This window comes from Hippocampus bargibanti, linkage group LG11, assembly GCF_051943395.1.
Source record: "Hippocampus bargibanti isolate YZ-2025 linkage group LG11, ASM5194339v1, whole genome shotgun sequence".
In the NCBI taxonomy this organism is placed as follows: domain Eukaryota; kingdom Metazoa; phylum Chordata; class Actinopteri; order Syngnathiformes; family Syngnathidae; genus Hippocampus; species Hippocampus bargibanti.
This window is the reverse complement of record NC_142744.1, coordinates 3,285,546-3,304,775: the sequence shown is the minus strand read 5'-3', so window position 1 is coordinate 3,304,775 and position 19,230 is coordinate 3,285,546. Positions and strand designations below refer to the sequence as shown.

Here is a 19,230-nt window from a genome sequence, read left to right as displayed (position 1 = left end):
TGAAAACTTCGTCTTGCACCAAAAAGCGGCAGAAGAGGGCGACAAAGCTCCATGTAAGGAATTAATCAGCCTGTGGAAACGGGCTGATTAATTCCTTACACGGCTTTGTCGCCATTTTCTGCCTTTTTTTGGGTGCGACATTTTCCACCCCTGATGCCTCAAAATGACACGGAATAAATTCTTTAATCAACTGCAAACATGTATGCTGAAGTGAAATTGGCTTTGAGGGATGTATTCCCAAAATAATAATAATACTCATACTATTTGAAGTCTTTTCGTGGCTAATCACGAAAACGACCACATTTACAGGCAAAAAACAACAACAACAAAAAACGATTTTCGACTGACTTGACCAACTTTAATACAAGTCGCTGACATTTCTGACCTGTGAGCTGGTGGTCGCCGGCCGCCGGGGCGATGCGGAGGTACGGCGTGGTCAGCTGAGTCACCAGAATGGCGGCTGAGCGTGACAGGGTGAGTCGATCCACAATGTCATGCAGCAGGTTGAGAGAGACACAAAAACACACACACACACACACACATGCATGCAAAAAGAGAAACCACAACTTTGCTCAGGTGCCAAATATATCATACCATAAATATATATACTTTCCTACATAGAAGACTTCCTGTTTCGGCACGGATGAGGCCATTCTTTCGATTTTCCAAGACACACAACACAAAACAAAATGGCTGCGGTTCGAATGTTGCGTTTACTTAAGTTAGGAATTTCCCCAACTTACGAACGAACGGTCGTTCGTAAGGTGAATTTGTTCGTAAGTTGCTTCAGTGCTATATTGTGTATGGAATGTATGTTTAAGGTTTATATAAGTACAGTAAAGTCTCGTTATATCGATATTCAAGGGAGTCCGAAAAAATATCGATATAACCGGGACTATCGATATATCCGACCCTGTTTGCATGTAATTTTCTCTGTGCGTGCATAGAAATAGTATCGATATAACCGGGACTATCGATATATCCGATATCGATATAACGAGACTTTACTGTATATTTAAGCTTGTATAAGTAACTCTGCTCAAATGTATTATTGAGTTAGAGGCGGCCATGCGCAGCACATAGTCATCTTAAAACGGGTCTTACCTTTGGTAGCGACTCGAACGCAGTCGATCTTGGTCTCCTGTAACAAAAGAAACATGGAGGATGGGTCAGAAAAAAAGACTTTAGAAAGGGTTACAGGCTACATAGAGAGACACTTAACAATTCGTTCAGTGACTGCGACAAAGGGATGTACTTGAACAGGAAAAGCTTTGATGCACATTAGCGTCAAGCGAGCGAGCCGACGGCAAAGTGTGTTTTGTTCCTGCGATAGACCTTGTGTTTGTTTCAATATATCATAAATAACGAGTTTCGGCCTCGCAAAAATGTAGCCTTGAGAGAGAGGGAGATAAACAGACAAAAGAGTAGTTTGCTAAACACTTGTGCTGAAAAGAAGAAAGGACACAATCGGGGACAAGGAGGTTGGTTAGCGACACAGAGGACTACCCGTGTCCAGTTATTCGGGAATTGAAAACGTAGAGCGGCATTCCCGAATATTTTTGGGTTTTGTTTTTTCTTGTTTGGGTGCCGATAAAGCGCTGGTCAGACCTCTGACAATGTTTTTTTTTTTCCCCCCCTTCCACGAGGGGGTAGCATTTCCCTTTGTTTCTATGTTAGTGCTTTGTTCAAGCTCCTGCTGTTGCGATCATCACCATTTTACCACTTTATTAGCACATAAAAAGCTGTCTAAAAAATGCACGGTAAGAGATCCTTGGAAAAAATAATGTTCAAAAAAAGACTTACAGTAAAGTCTCGTTATATCGATTTTGGATATATCGATAGTCCCGGTTATATCGATACTATTTCTATGCACGCACGGAGAAAATTACATGCAAACAGGGTCGGATATATCGATAGTCCCGGTTATATCGATATTTTTTCGGACTCCCTTGAATATCGATATAACGAGACTTTACTGTATTTGTAATTATGATTCTTATTTTTTAATTGTCCATGAATCACTTGGTTGAAATTTTTGACGCTCACTGAAAAGTTTGAGTCTGCACTGTATTCTGAAGTGCCAACTAGCTAATTGAATTCAACACGGACCTCACACGTTATTAGCGCTGCCCTCCCGCAGCGAACGTGCCGCCGCTGCGCAAGGAGGCCAGCGGTGGCACATTCTCATTCAGCTCTATCGACTGGCGTGCTCTGCAAATTGCTATCGAGCGGCAAGCGAAGCAGAGTAGGGGGACGGGAGGACGGGAGGACGGGAGGACGGGAGTGAGGGTCACGTAGCATCCATTTGAAGACAGCGGGCCTCTCGGCTGGCTTTACCCGCCACCGTCGTCGCAAAGCCAGGCGACGATTACCGGGGAAATTTAAGTCTGGGATTGGGAAGAATCCCCAAAACACAGACAGCTAACAGATAGCTATCTAGGCCTTCACATAACCCGGAAGTAACTCAGATAGAAAGCTAGATAGATAATAGACAGCTAATAGATATAGCTAAGTAACTCGGATAGAAAGCCAACTTGCTAATAGATAGCTATCTAGGGCTTCAAACAACCCGGAAGTAAGTCAGATAGAAAGCTAGCTAATAGACAGCTAACAGATAGCTAAGTAACTCGGATGGAAAGCTAGCTAGCTAATAGATAGCTAACAGATAGAATATCTAGGCCTTCACACAACCTGGAAGTAACTCAGATAGAAAGCAAGCTTGCTAATAGACAGCTAACAGATAGCTAAGTAATTCGGATGGAAAGCTAGCTAGCTAATAGATAGCTAACAGATAGCTATCTAGGCCTTCACACAACCCGGAAGTAACTCAGATAGAAAGCTAGCTAGCTAATAGACAGCTAATAGATAGCTAAGTAACTCGGATGGAAAGCTAGCTAGCTAATAGATAGCTAACAGATAGCTATCTAGGCCTTCACACAACCTGGAAGTAACTCAGATAGAAAGCTAGCTAGCTAATAGACAGCTAATAGATAGCTAAGGAACTCAGATGGAAAGCTAGCTAGCTAATAGATAGCTAACAGATAGCTATCTAGGTCTTCACACAACCCGGAAGTAACTCAGATAGAAAGCTAGCTAGCTAATAGACAGCTAATAGATAGCTAAGGAACTCGGATGGAAAGCTAGCTAGCTAATAGATAGCTAACAGATAGCTATCTAGGCCTTCACACAACCCGTAAGTAACTCAGATAGAAAGCTAGCTAGCTAATAGACAGCTAATAGATAGCTAAGGAACTCAGATGGAAAGCTAGCTAGCTAAAAGATAGCTAACAGACAGCTATCTAGGCTTTCACACAAGCCGGAAGTAACACTGACAGAAAGCTAGCTAGCTAAGTAACTTGGATGGAAAACTAGCTAGCTAAAAGATAGCTAACAGACAGCTATCTAGGCTTTCACACAAGCCGGAAGTAACACTGATAGAAAGCTAGCTAGCTAATATCTGTCTCCTGAGACCCGTTTGTACAACAAAGAGGGTGTAGAAAGTGCCTGAGATTGATTGACTGCCTCTTTAGTTGTTGTTTTTTGGTCTTGACTTCAAGATGGCGCCGCGAGAGTGGCTGCCTTTACAGCAGCTCCTGTATTTTGTTTTGCTACTTCTTCTTTTCACTTTCATCACTTTGCTGCTGTGAAATGTCAATTTCTCGTGTCTCACCCCGTTTGCGGTGCTGACGGCCTGGTAGTAGATGCTGTAGCTCTTTTGCGGCAACAGTGGCGCATTCCAGTAACCGCTGTACGTCTTGTTGTCACCCACGGTGAAGGGTTGCGGCCCGTGGATGGCGCCGGCGGGGAACTGGGCGGCGAAGTAGTAATGCGAGTTGAGCTGCGTGGCATTCTTGAAGTGGATCGGCACCGGGTAGCAGCGCAGGATCTCGGCCGTGCCCCGTACTCGTCTCGGACGCTCCTCCTCCACCACCATCTGGTAGGCACTGCGAAAACAGCGCAACACAGACACCGGCGTCTTCACATAGTGCAGCAGGAGTGGGCAAGAAAAATGTGGAAATAGCTAGAAATCGTTTTTTGAAACAATACAACCCTGCTCAGAAGCTCATTAACGTTAAAAATGACAGCAACAGAAAAGAATATTAGCAGAAAAGTAATTTAGTTTTGTCGGAGGAGGCATCCAGGCTAAAAATCTGGATGTTTTTCTACCGATTTGCGGCCATCGAGCAAAACATTACCTAGCGCTAATTGCTTTAGCTTGAGTCCAATCGGCGAATGGACGCCAGCAGAAAAACTCTCTGAACTGCCCTGCATTCCGAGATTTACAGCCATCACACTTGTCAATGCAGTGCTTTGGATTTCAGATCAGCACAGTTTTTGAGTGGAAGATAAAGATTGGGCCGTCAGAGAGAAATGAGAATTTATAACCACAGTACGTGCCCCTGAAGGGGACAGAAAGTACATGTCGCGATCATGAGAAAAAGATCAAGGGTGGGCCTTTACACGCTTTACACCGGAAAATGTGGTAATCTAATCTAATTTAATCTAATGAACCCTGCCTGATTTTTTAGTGTTTTAATATCAGGACTGGCATTTTTGTTACTGCGGTGATGGACAATAAGAAGTTATCATGTTTAAAAGTTTCATGCTGTTATATGCTTAGTCAACATGTGTGACTCGAATACACAATGAAGCACAGACAACCTGGGGTCAATCTGAGGTCAACAGACACAGCTTGTTAAATTGTCATCTTCATCTAGGACAGGGGTGTCAAAGTCATTTTTTTGCCGCGGGCCATATTGTAGTTATGGTTTCCTCTCGAGGGCCGTTATGAATTTGGGGAACCCATTAGAATGTTTAAATCCCTTCAAATATTACATATAGAGCACACAGCAAATTAATGAATAACTCGTTTTCAAATCTGAAGTCAAGAATAATGACTTTTATTGTGGTTGACATCCAAAAATATGAAATTTTGGCTCAGATTTTAGCAATCATCATGGAATTTAACAAGTTTGATTTGCTTTCGCGGGCCGAAAAAAATGATGTGGCGGGCCGGATTTGGCCCGCAGGCCTTGACTTTGACACCTGTGATCTAGGAGATCTGGCCTTGGACAGAATTTAGGACTTGGGAAACTCCTTTATCACCGGGGTAATTTACGACTTGAAACTCCTTCATAGGAAGAGCTCTTTAGCCCGGTTACAAATGTATTAGTTCATGGAAAAGACAATGTTTTATTGGTTACAGCTGTTCGTGCTTAGACCTCAAGAGATGTGGTATTCTAATCAAGAAAACTATTTTACTAAGGTATCACTTTAATTTGCATATACAGTAAAGTCTCGTTATATCGATATTCAAGGGAGTCTGAAAAAATATCGATATAACCGGGACTATCGATATATCCGATATCGATATAACGAGACTTTACTGTACTCTCAATAAATAGCTTGGCAGAGGACTGCAGAATTCAGGCGTCTGTCATGAATGGTAGCGTCTCCTGCCGGCAGTAAAGACAATCTTTCTGGGTTCGAGTCTTTGTCCACAGTGTCCAATCGAACATCTCTGACATTACTTGGGATGCGGTTGTGAACATTTCAAAATCTCAATTAAATAATTTGACAATTGTTTTGCCCGAGGAACGTTTCATGATAATACCCGCGGCACAACACTGTTCACTGTCCATCGTCTCGCAACACAAACGACGTTTAACACACGTGTAACATTTCCGCATTTAACATCTCGGTCGTCATGAATCCGTAAAATCCGCAAAAACATCGGCGGCAGCTGCGAAGGGGGCTCTTTGTCAGTCGCCGGGCCTCTAGTGCGAGCCCAGTCGGCCTCAACCGGCGGACAAAGTGGTCTCTGTCAGACGTACAGAGACTCCGCAGTTGTGATCCACTTGGATACACCCCCAATAAAAGAAGGGAGGGAGAAAATGCAAAGAGCGGTTGACATTTTCGGACATTGACCACCCCAAAAATGGGGGGGGGGGGGGGGCAATACATCACTCCTTGTAGTAAACAGGAAAACCAATTTGACCAATCAACATGAAATTTGATATTGTCATGATCTGGTTGGCGACCAACGGGGGGCGCTGTCGGCCCCACCTGCACAGGTGCTGGTCGTCCCGATCAGCTTGGCGACCAGTGGGTAGCGACGTCAGCCCTGCCGGCAGCCTCGCAGGTGCTGGTCGTTATAATCAATGACACTTAAAAGGACACCGGGCACGATCATCCGGTGCCGATTCATTGTTTGTTTGCTACTTGGTTGCAGCATGCATCGTGTACGTGTTTGTTTAACCTTGGCGGGCTTTTACTTTTGGTCTTCTTTTGCTACTTTGTATTTTTTTCCATTCAGATGATTTTGATGTTTCACATTTTGTTCCTGCTGACTTTAATTTAATACAATTTGTCAAACAACCTCCTGCTCCCTCCTGCCTGCTTTTTGGGATCAGAACCCGCCATCACCACCTCGCAAAACGTGACAGATATCATAAGAGATAAACAACAGGTCAAACAGTCCAACATTTCTCATAGAGCCATACCAGAAATTTAACAGGAAGTCAGCCATTTTGGAGTCAACACTTAAGGAAATGTAAAGACCCGGAAGTACTTTGCTCATTTTTTAAAAAGGACAACCGACGTCACTTTCTTGTTTTTTAACTGACATCAGAAAAACGAGTAAGCAAAATACATTGACGTGATGGAAGGACCGCTACAATGCGTCTTTTTTACGGTCAGGGGCGGTCCTTTAGTGACGTCACGTACGGACTCGTCACCAACTCAAAAACAAGACTTCCTGAATATTCAGTGCGAGTCTTAAAAGGTAAAATATAGCGATATGCGGTGGAATCTTTGTAAAATACGCTCAGTAGAAGTTATTTGAAGACATTTTACAAATTATGGACACAACTTGTCCGGAGATGTCGGTTGTCCTTTAAATCTTTATACATTTCCTGCCTAGATTTCCTCAAAAGTCCAAAACTTCTCGTAGAGCCATATCAGAAATTCAACAGGAAGTCAGCCATTTTAGAGTCAACACTTAAGGACAATTTAAAGACCCGGAGCTAGCTAGCTATATAGCTTGCTATCTAACTTATCCTGTTAATGCAAAGTGACTGAGAGTTTTGAAAGGCGCGTATAGATGAAATGCATTGTTATTATTACTTTGTAAATATTATTTTTTTAATCTTTATACATTTCCTGCCTAGATTTCCTCAACAGTCTAAAATTTCTCATAGACCCATACCAGAAATTTAACAGGAAGTAAGCTATTTTGAATATTTGCCATCTATTTGCTATCTAGTAGCTATTTAGCTGGCTGGCTAGCTATCTCGCTAGTTATCTATTACATAATAATAATACATCTAGCTGGCTATCTATCTATCTATCTATCTATCTAACAGCTATCTATTAGCTAGTTAGTTCGCTTTCTATCTATGAGTTACTTCCGGGTTGAGTAAATGCTGGCGCGTGTGGCTGCCGCTGCTCACCCACAGAAAAACGTATCCTGTGACTGGAAAGTGACCTTGAGAGTTTTGAAAGGCGCGTATAAATGAAATGTATTATTATTATAACAGTTAAGGAAAATTTAAAGACCCGCAAGTACTTTGCTCATATTATTTTTTTTAATATTTATACATTTCCTGCCTATATTTCCTCAACAGTCCAACATTTCTCATACACTCATACCCAAAATTTAACAGGAAGTCAGCCATTTTGGAGTCAACACTTAAGGACAATTTAAAGACCCCGAAGTACTTTGCGAAGTTTTTTTTTTTTAATCTTTATACAGTAAAGTCTCGTTATATCGATATTCAAGGGAGTCCGAAAAAATATCGATATAACCGGGACTATCGATATATCCGACCCTGTTTGCATGTAATTTTCTCCGTGCATGCATAGAAATAGTATCGATATAACCGGGATATCCGATATCGATATAACGAGACTTTACTGTATATTTCCTCAACAGTCCAACATTTCACATAGACCCATACCAGAAAGTTAACAGGAAGTCAGCCATTTTGGAGTCAACAGTTAGGGAAAATTTAAAGACCCGGAAGTACTTTGCTAATATTATTTTTTTTCATCTTTATATATTTCCTGCCTATATTACCTCAAGTTACTTCACTGCATGGCTGAAAATGATTTAACTGTAATTAATAAAGCATGCTAGCATAATCTTAAAACCATAATGTGGAGATGAGTATAGATTCATTTGATCTCAGCTGTTAAAAGTGGCCTGACAGAGGCCCGGATGGTACGGCCATGACCTGCGCCGACACCAATTAGCCCCCTAGCATCTTAAACCACCTCATCACATTGCCCCACCCCCCCCTTCTCCCTCCTCCGTGGACCCATTATGCCGGATTGACTCGCCATCGAGCGGACAGTGGCCACGGGAGTCTGATTTATTTTTCATGTGGGCCGATAACAGGGTGGGAAGGGGAGGGCGGCCTCTCCGACGCCATTTTGACTCACGCTAATGCTAACCGGGGCTGATTTAAAGCGGCCGTAAACCAAACAACTTTGAAAACCGTTATCGGGTGCTGCTCACAAGGTGAGATACGTTGATGATTTTTGTCCCAATGTTTAGTCACGGCTCTTAAGCCTCAAGAAAAAAAAAAGTTATTGCTCATTTTAAGGGTGAGGGTTTTTTTTTTTTTTTTTTTTTTTTTTTTGGGGGGGGGGGGGGGGTCTCAAATCACTTGCAGTGCTCCAGTGCATTTAATCTGATGCATGGAGAACATTTGTAGATCAAAAGGAGTTTAGCATGATTAAGAATATTATTTTCAAGGTAATAATAATAATAATAATAATAATAATAATAATAATAATAATAATGTCAGTGTTTCATCACTTTTAGATCCTTTTTTTTAATTTCACAAACTATGTCACAGATGTTTTAAGACAGTCGTGAATTGTTTGAAATTGTATGTGACCTTCTCAAAGAACCAATAACAGAAACTGACCTCAGTGAAGCCGTGCATATGATTTGGGGAAAGGGTCTTTCATGCAGATGATGTTTAATTCAATTCTGAAATGGGACACTTTAGCAAATGACGTTTAAAGCCCTCATGGGGGGGGGGGGGGGGCTGAGTGAGAGGGATTTAATAATAATAATAATAATAATAATAATACATTTCATTTCTCAGCGCCTTTCAAAACTCTCAAGGTCACTTTACAGTCACAGGATTGTTTTTTTTTGTGGGTGAGCAGCGGCAGCCACACGCGCCAGCGTTCACTCAACCGGGAATAACTGAAATAGCTCAAGTTAGCTAGCTAACTAATAGATAACTAATAGATAGCAAGCTAGCTAGTTAGACACCTAATAGATAGCAAATAGATAGCAAGCTAGGTAGCCAGCAACGGTGACCCCCGTTCAACCGTGAATAATTGAAAGAGATCAAGTTAGCTAGCTAACTAATAGATAACTAATAGATAGCAAGCTAGCTAGTTAGACAGATTATAGATAGCAAAAAGATAGCAAGCTAGGTAGCCAGCAACGGTGACCCCGTTCAACCAGGAATAACTCAAATAGCTCAAGTTAGCTAGCTAACTAATAGATAACTGATAGCAAGCTAGCTAGTTACCCAGCTAATATATAGCAAATAGATAGCTAGCTAGGTAGCCAGCAATGGTGACCCCGTTCATCCGTGAATAACTCAAACAGCTCAAGTTAGCTAGCGAGCTGATAGATAACTAATTGATAGCAGGCTAGCTAGTTAGACAGCTCATAGATAGCAAATAGATAGCAAGCTAGGTAACCAGCAACGGTGACCCCGTTCAACCGGGAATAACTCAAATAGCTCAAGTTAGCTAGCTAACTAGTAGATAACTGATAGCAAGCTAGCTAGTTACCCAGCTAATATATAGCATATAAATAGCTAGCTAGGTAGCCTGCAATGGTGACCCCGTTCAACCGTGAATAACTGAAATAGCTCAAGTTAGCTAGCTAACTAATAGATAACTAATAGATAGCAAGCTATCTAGTTAGCCAGCTAATATATAGCAAATAGCTAGCTAGGTAGCCAGCAATGGTGACCCCGTTCAACTGGGAATAACTCAAACAGCTCAAGTTAGCTAGCTAGCTGATAGATAACTAATTGATAGCAGGCTAGCTAGTTAGACAGCTAATAGATAGCAAGCTAGGTAGCCAGCAACGGTGACCCCGTTCAACCAGGAATAACTCAAATAGCTCAAGTTAGCTACCTAACTAATAGATAACTAATAGATAGCAATCTAGCTAGTTAGACAGATTATAGATAGCAAATAGATAGCAAGCTAGGTAGCCAGCAATGGTGACCCCCGTTCAACCGTGAATAATTGAAAGAGATCAAGTTAGCTAGCTAGCTAATAGATAAATAATTGATAGCAGGCTAGCTAGTTAGACAGCTAATAGATAGCAAGCTAGGTAGCCAGCAACGGTGACCCCGTTCAACCAGGAATAACTCAAATAGCTCAAGTTAGCTACCTAACTAATAGATAACTAATAGATAGCAAGCCAGCTAGTTAGACAGCTAATATATAGCAAATAGATAGCTAGCTAGGTAGCCAGCAACGGTGACCCCGTTCAACCGTGAATAACTCAAATAGCTCAAGTTAGCTAGCTAACTAATAGATAACTAATAGATAGCAAGCTAGCTAGTTAGACAGATAATAGATAGCAAATAGATAGCAAGCTAGGTAACCAGCAACGGTGACCCCGTTCAACCGGGAATAACTCAAATAGCTCAAGTTAGCTAGCTAACTAGTAGATAACTGATAGCAAGCTAGCTAGTTACCCAGCTAATATATAGCATATAAATAGCTAGCTAGGTAGCCAGCAATGGTGACCCCGTTCAACCGTGAATAACTGAAATAGCTCAAGTTAGCTAGCTAACTAATAGATAACTAATAGATAGCAAGCTAGCTAGTTAGCCAGCTAATATATAGCAAATAGCTAGCTAGGTAGCCAGCAATGGTGACCCCGTTCAACCGGGAATAACTCAAACAGCTCAAGTTAGCTAGCTAGCTGATAGATAACTAATTGATAGCAGGCTAGCTAGTTAGACAGCTAATAGATAGCAAGCTAGGTAGCCAGCAACGGTGACCCCGTTCAACCAGGAATAACTCAAATAGCTCAAGTTAGCTACCTAACTAATAGATAACTAATAGATAGCAAGCTAGCTAGTTAGACAGATTATAGATAGCAAATAGATAGCAAGCTAGGTAGCCAGCAATGGTGACCCCGTTCAACCGTGAATAACTGAAATAGCTCAAGTTAGCTAGCTAACTAATAGATAGCAAGCTAGCTAGTTACCCAGCTAATATATAGCATATAGATAGCTAGCTAGGTAGCCAGCAATGGTGACCCCGTTCAACCGGGAATAACTGAAATAGCTCAAGTTAGCTAGCTAACTAATAGATAGCAAGCTAGCTAGTTAGCCAGCTAATATATAGCAAATAGCTAGCTAGGTATCCAGCAATGGTGACCCCGTTCAACCGTGAATAACTGAAATAGATCAAGTTAGCTAGCTAGCTAACTAGCTATTATTATTATTATTATTATTATTCACTTTTTGGGGGGAGGGTTTATTTCAGCGACGCAGGGCAGTCGCCGAAACAGCAGAGACATATTTGATTTGATCATGTGACGCACTGATTTGGTTATGTTAGCCGATAGTGCTGGCGGGCGTTTTCAAAATGTTTCTCAGGAAGTCTGCTCAAAGATGACACGATAACACCATGATGACCGTCCGTTAAGCATCCGCCATTCTGTCCGGATTTCAAATCGGAGAAGATTATCCGAGGGGAAGCTAATTGCTATCATATGGAAAATGCTAATCTCCAGGGAACATTTCTCACCAGAGGGGACATCGTTCCTTTAAGAGGATTAAGACGAATGTCTATCAATAATGTCGCTGTAACGTTTGCCCCGTTTGTCAGCGGCCACAATCCACCCACTTCACATCCAAATAAATGTTTACAAGCGCGTGCGGCAATAAATGATTGGCGATGCCTCCGCTATCTTTGCCTGCCACTTAAATCAAACCTCTTCTGCCGGCGTCACCTTTGCCTCCAGCCAGTAGTGATGTTTCAAATAGCAAGCGTGCTTTTGCAAATGAGATGCTTTCTTGTCCCCTTTAGCGTTGAGATAATCCGCACTGGAGTATGGCAAGTGCTTTGCCTCGCTGCCGCCCCCAAAAATATTAAATAAAAAATAAAAAAAATCTGTAATGTGTCAGTTTTTTAAAAACAAACTGATACATTTGTGTGGAATGTTTCCATGGAATTTAATCTTTTAAACCAAAAGCAATTTTCCGATTAAAACAAAAAATATATATACAGTAAAGTCTCATTATATCGATATCGGATATATCGATAGTGCCGCTTATATCGATACTATTTCTATGCACGCACGGAGAAAATTACATGCAAACAGGGTTGGATATATCGATAGTCCCGGTTATATCGATATTTTTTCGGACTCCCTTGAATATCGATATAACGAGACTTTACTGTACAGTCAAACCTCGGTTTTCGAACGTCTCGATTCTCATCCCATTCGGTTTTCAACCAAAAATGTCATATTTTTTTATGCTCGGTATACAACCGAAATTTGGTTCTCAACCAAACTGAGTGCATCTGAATGCATCACTCGACTACCCTGTGCTTCCTTATACGTCACGTCTTCCTCATTGTCTCATTGTGACCGACGCATTAATATTGTTGTTTTATTTTTGCGAAAATGCTGACATATTTGGTTAAGATCTCCTGAATAGTATGATTTTATAGCAAGCAGGGGATGCTTTGAAAAGTTAGTGTGCCCTGTGCCCAAAGACAGCTGGGATAGGTGCTAACACGCCCCGTGACAGAAAGATAGAGATTTTTATGTACAGATGTTAACGTTGACGTTAAAAATTAGTGAAAATAAGTTTGTTTTTATAGAATTTTACACATGACCTGCGCTATTATAAGGTTTTTATCCGGTTTATGCGATGAAATGGTTAAAAAAGTTGTTTTCTAGACTTTGAACGGATTAAGATTTTTTTACATTGATTTTAATGGAAAGTGCTGTTTCGGTTTTTGAACAAAACGGTTTTCGAACAGGTTCCTGAAACGGATTATGGTCGAAAACTGAGGTATAACTGTATACTCATCATATATTTACAGTATCTATCTATCTATCTATCTATCTATCTATCTATCTATCTATCTATCTATCTATCTATCTATCTATCTATCTATCTATCTATCTATCTACCTTACCTACCTACCTACATCTCTATCTCTCTCTATATATACTGTAAATTAGCTATCCATTAGCTAGCTGGCTAGCTATTGGCTGCCTAGCTGGCTGTAAGCTGTCTAGCTGGCTAGCTGTTGGCTATCTGGCTATCTGTTCGCTATGTATTTGCTATCCATTAGCTAGCTAGCTTACTATGTATTTAAGTTACTTTGGGGTTGAGTAAATGCTGGCGCATGTGGCTGCCCACAGAAAAACTTTATCCTGTGACTCTATAAATGAAATGTATTATTATTATTATTATTATTATTATAAATAATGCACACACACATTGAAAATAATAACAATTTACATTTGAAAGAGAGACGAACAACTGATCATGACTGATTTGGTGTCTATAATCTGCTGTGCACTCGTATGTACACTCATAGCCGGTCTTCAGCAAACCTATTTCATGTTGTGGTCAAAAAATATACTTGGACAAACGAAAAGAAAGGTCTAAAAATGAAGAAATGAAGAAAAAACATAAAAGGTGAGTGAGCAGAAGTTCGCCTCCCCAAAGATTTTTTGGGAGGGTTGGCGGTAAACAACAAAAGCAGCAGCCTGCTATGCTAATTAATGGAGGCTGCGATTCACCACGTGCTTTGTCATCATTTGAGCTTTGTAATTGTCCCGCCGAAAAGACGCCAGGCGGAGCGGGTCCTCCTGGACGCTACCTGTGAAGCGATTAAAAAGCCATCTTTCTTTCTGAGAAGGCACGCCTGGCTAAACGCTGAAATTGTCACCAACTGCAACTTTGAGTCTCTTGAGTTTTTGCTGCTTGCTCAAGAGGGACCGCGATGCTGGGCACTCATTTATCATGCGGCGTCCGTCCGTCCGTCCGTCCGTCCACCCCACAAAGGTTCTTCAGAGCTTAGTGCTGAGCTAGGCTTGTTCAAATTATTGCCCACCGACGACAAGTATCAGTGGGGAATTTATGCTCACACCTAGATCTAGAAAAAATATCTATTATTTTTTTATTGACCGTTTTTTTTTTTTATTGAATGGTATTGAATTCAAGATACTTGTGTTTACATTTAAAGCCATCCATGACCTTGCCCCCCCTATCTATCTGACCTACTTAAAATCTGCGTTCCCTCTCGGTCCCTCCGATCCTCATCCTCCCTCCACCTCTGTATGCCCTCTTCCCATCTCACAACGATGGGGTGCAGAGCTTTCAGCCGCTCTGCTCCCAAACTTTGGAAGTCACTTCCACCCAACATCTGTAATATTGACTTACTTCCTACTTTCAAATCCCACAACAAAATCCACCTGTTTAAACCTGCTTTCATCGTCTAGTTCAATTTGCTATTTTATTATTTATCGTTTTAATCATATTTCATTGTTTTATGGATTGTTGTTTTTATTGTAAAGTGTCCTTGGGTGTTCAGAAAGGCGCTTGTAAATTAAATGTATTATTATTATTATTATTATTATTATTATTTTGTAGTTTTTTTTCTTAACTCATTCACACATTTATTTAGGAATTGAAAATATGACAGAGCTCAATTCCCGAATTTGTTCGGGTTTTGTTTATTTTTTTTTCATGCTTGGGTGCCGATAACGCGCTGGCCAGACCTCTGGTGATGTGTTTTCCCTTCCACAAGGGGGCAGCATCCCCCCTTTTTTCCATGTTAGCCCTTTGTTACAACTTCAGCTGTTGTTAAAGCGCTATATAAATCAATATGTATTGCATTTTGTAGAGCCGCCCCCATTTCAAGCTCAGATAACTCCAGACTCATATAACTTAATTAATAATAATAATAATAATACATTTTACAAGCACCTTTCAAAGCTCTCAAGGACACTTTACAGTCACACACAAGCATAGATAAAATAATACATAAAATACAATTATAAATAGAATAGAATTTTTGTACGGGTGCCCCCATTTCAATCTCAGATTACTCCAGACCCATATGATTTCGGAATTAACTATTTTTTTCTGGTGATAGAAGCATGCCGTGGAGTGCCATTCCCGAATATGTTCAGGTTTTAGTTTTTCTTGCGGGGCATACTAATAAAGTGCTGGTCAGACCTCTGGCAAACGAGGGGGCAGCATTTGCCTTTTTTTACAGCCATATTTTACAAGCTCATATAACTCCAGACTCATATAATTAAAGAATTAACTCTTTTTTCTGATTACAGAAGAGATTGTAACGCTTTATTGGGTGTTGATGTAGTCCTAAAACCTAATAGTCTGTGGGTCCTGGATTCAAGTGATAATGACAAAATACCTGGCACTGGAATGGCCAATTTTTTTGCACATACAGTGATACCTCGGTTTACGAACCCGTTGTCTTACGAACTTTTCGGATTACGAACGTTAACTTTATGAAAATTTTACTACTCCATTCCATCAAACCATCAACGACCATCACAAAGGTCACTAAAACGACTTTATTATACAGTGCAGTTTACTTCTTTAATTATAATATCAGAGCACATTTATTATACATAAAATAAGGTATATTTTGTGTAGTTTTACGGCTTAGAAAATTTGAAATTAGAAAATTATGTTTCATGGGGACCTGGAAACGGATTATTCTCATTTTAATGGTTTCCTATGGGAAATGCTTTTTTGGGATACACACTTTTCACCCTACACACGCTGTCGGGGAACCAATTAAGTTCGTAAGCCAAGGTATTACTGTATCTTTACATCTGTTAAGATATTTAGCTGGCTAGCTTTCTAGCTAGCTAGGTCACTGAGTGTACTTGACGTTTGGATGAAAAGGACTAAAAGCCAGCTAGCTAACTTGCTAATTAAGTTCGTAAGCCAAGGTATGTATCATTGTATCTGGCAGTGAATGAGTTAATGATAGATCCAGAGCAAAAATAACAAATCTCATCTTTAAAAAATGGTTATTGCTGCAGTCAAAAAGAAAAGACAGACTGTAGCAAGTTATATAGACTGACTGTGTCTGTTTTAAAAAAAACAGACGAAGCAAGTATATATCCCTCAGCAAACGAAAATGATGACTTAGCTCAAGTCCCACCACAACAGCGCTAGCTAACAATGGCCTGTAAACGCTCCGACAAAACAGGTTCAAACGAATTCCTCGGCCCTCCCGGAAGCCCATTCAGGTTCAGCGTTAACATAATCAGGTTCAGCTAACATAAAACACGCACAGAGGTGGGACATCCTGCAGCTAGCTTGCGCGCGAGTTTCATTTCTGATCTTCAAAGTGAAAACGATGAAAGCTCCAAAGACCAAGTTCTTTGATCATTTTTCTAGCGTCGTCATAACGGCTTGCTAATGTTGTTTTTTTGAGGTTAGAGATGCTTTTTAAGCGCCCTACCTGACTGGAGCGCCTCTGCTCTGGGCGGCCTTCAGCAGGACAGTCACCGTGCTGTCCGTCTGGTTTAGCGATGTCTCCTGGTCGTACGTCGGCATGGACGGAGCTGAGGGAGGAAGTCCAAGATGTTAGCATTTTTTAAAACAGATACTCACTGTAACCCCGTAGAAATAATAATAATAATAATAATAATAATAATAATAATAGTAGTAGTCAGAGTCATCATAGTAATAGTAATAGTAATAGTTCTAGTAGTAGTAGTAGTAGAAGAAGTAATTGTAATACTAATAGTAGTAGCAGTAATAGTCATAGTAATAGTAATAATAATCATCAGCATCATATAATAATAATAACAATAATAACTACAACAATAATAATAATAACAATAATAACTACAATAAATACTACTACTACTACTACTAATAATAATAATAATAATAATAATCCATTACATTTTAAGTGCCTTTCAAAGCTCTCAAGGACACTTTACAGTCAAAGCTTGGTTTTCAACCATAATCCGTTCCAGAAACCTTTTCAGAAATTGATTTGGTCGAAAACAGAAACATTTACCATTATTTTCTGTGTAGCTCTCTCTCTTGTTTCTATTTATAATTGAATTTGATTTATTGTATTCTATTCGTGATTGTATTTTATGTATTTTATTTAGTACCTATGCTTGTCCGTGACAGTAAAGTGTCCTTGAGAGCTTTGAAAGGTGCTTAAAATGTAATGTATTATTATTATTATTATTATTATTATTATTATTATTACAGTAAAGTCTCGTTATATCGATATCGGATATATCGATAGTCCCGGTTATATCGATACTATTTCTATGCACACACGGAGAAAATTACATGCAAACAGGGTCGGATATATCGATAGTCCCGGTTATATCGATATTTTTTCGGACTCCCTTGAATATCGATATAACGAGACTTTACTGTATTATTATTATTATTATTATTATTATTATTATTGTCATCAATCATGTCCAGTATTTTGTTTTTCTACTTCTTTCATTCCTTTCATCTTCCTTTCATAACTTTGCTGCTGTGAAATGTAAATTTCTCCACACTGCCATGCAGTCTACACTCTGCCTTTGAATTATCAAAGTTGAAACTCTCTCACTATCGTCTGACGCTTTTTAATGTTGAAACTCCACCCTCTCACTGCTGCGTTCTTGACCAATCACGTGGCTTTAACCCAAGACTGGGGGCGGGGAATAGAGGACATAGCTGCCATTTTCTTGTTAGAAGAACGGGCTCGTTCGCGAATGACACATCACTCATTGAGGCAGCTCCGTGTTTATCCGGAAAAAAAGTGTGGATACCAAGATAACATTTTCATACATTTAACGTTCGTAAACCGAAAAGTTCGTAAGCCAAGGGATTCGTAAAACCGAGGTCTTACTTTATTATTATTATTATTATTATTATTATTATGATAACAGATCCGCAGACACCGACCTGATATCTTGGTGGTGAACTGGGTCGCCACGGCGGGGCCGTAGCCTTTGGCCGTGCTGGCGCGCAGTGTGAAGGAATACGTGGAGCCCGGGTGAAGGCCCTCAAAGACGTGGGCGGTCTCGTTGCCCGTCTTGGCCACTTTGCCGCTTTGGTTGGAGAGGTCCAGCTCGGGGTCGAAGGAGCTCACCGCCTTGTAGGAGATCTATAAAGGAGATGAATATTTAGTGGTGTGTTGCTGCTGCTGCTCCAGGGTCTGCTATTGAAAACATCTCCAAACATTTAGCCCGTTCTGGTGAGAATACGGTCGGATTTCAAAATAATAAAAAAAATAAATAAAACAAAGCTGCTCCATTGCTTTTCATTTTCAACTGTTTATATATAGCAACTATACTGTCAGTTGATTTATTTTTTTTTGCTACATAAGAACACAATAATAATAATAATAATAATAATAATAATAATAATACATTTCATTTTCAAGCACCTTTCAAAAATAGCTATCTATTCACTAGCTAATAGCTATCTATTCGCTAGCTAATAGCTATCTATTTCCTAGCTATTAGCTAGCTATTAGCTTTTTTAAATTTTTTTATTATATATTATATATATATAGCTAATAGCTAGCCAATATATTAATATTATTATATATTATTACATTAGTTAGCTATTAGCTATATATATATAATAACAATAACAATATCGATGAAAAGGTTTCTTCAGCCGTCATCTGTAGTTCTTTAAAAGAAGAAGAAGAAGAAGAAGATAGCTGGCTATCTATTAACCATCTATTAGCTCGCTAGCTATTTGCTATCTAGCTGGCTGGCTGGCTGGCTATTTAGCTGACTGGCTATTCAGCTATTTAGCTGGCTGGCTGGATAGATAGCTGGCTATGTATTAGCTATCTATTGGCTAGCTAGCTAGCTTTCCATCTATTTGAGTTACTTGTGTGTTGCGTGAACGCTGGCGCGTGTGGTTACTGCTACTCACCCACAGAAAAAAATGATCCTGTGCCTGTAAAAGTGACCTTGAGAGTTTTGAAAGGCGCATAGAAATCAAATGGATTATTAGTATTATTATTATGATTATGATTATTATGATTATTATGATCATTATTATTATTAACAATAATAATAATAATAATAACATAAATGAACCTAAAATGGCCGCCTGATGACCAAAGTATCGTTTCAGGCGTGATTTTTTTCAAGACATTTTGTAATTATTATAATTATTA

At 40.0% G+C, this 19,230-nt stretch overlaps 1 protein-coding gene across 9 annotated transcripts in view; it reads right to left on the bottom strand.

Annotated features, from left to right (window-relative positions):
- The window catches only part of LOC148891161 (receptor-type tyrosine-protein phosphatase mu), a 188,281-nt gene that overhangs the window by 65,483 nt on the left and 103,568 nt on the right, over window positions 1-19,230 (bottom strand). For all 9 annotated transcript variants that reach the window (XR_016116511.1, XM_089008956.1, XM_089008958.1 and 6 more), the window contains exons 10-14: window positions 17,997-18,198; window positions 16,531-16,633; window positions 3,671-3,944; window positions 1,105-1,141; window positions 386-460 (exon numbers count right to left, since the gene is read on the bottom strand). Coding sequence is in view for 8 of the 9 variants with exons in the window: in XM_089008956.1 (XP_088865082.1) it covers window positions 386-460; window positions 1,105-1,141; window positions 3,671-3,944; window positions 16,531-16,633; window positions 17,997-18,198 (691 nt within the window). In the remaining variant the exon portion in view is untranslated. The remainder of the gene's footprint in view (window positions 1-385; window positions 461-1,104; window positions 1,142-3,670; window positions 3,945-16,530; window positions 16,634-17,996; window positions 18,199-19,230) is intronic.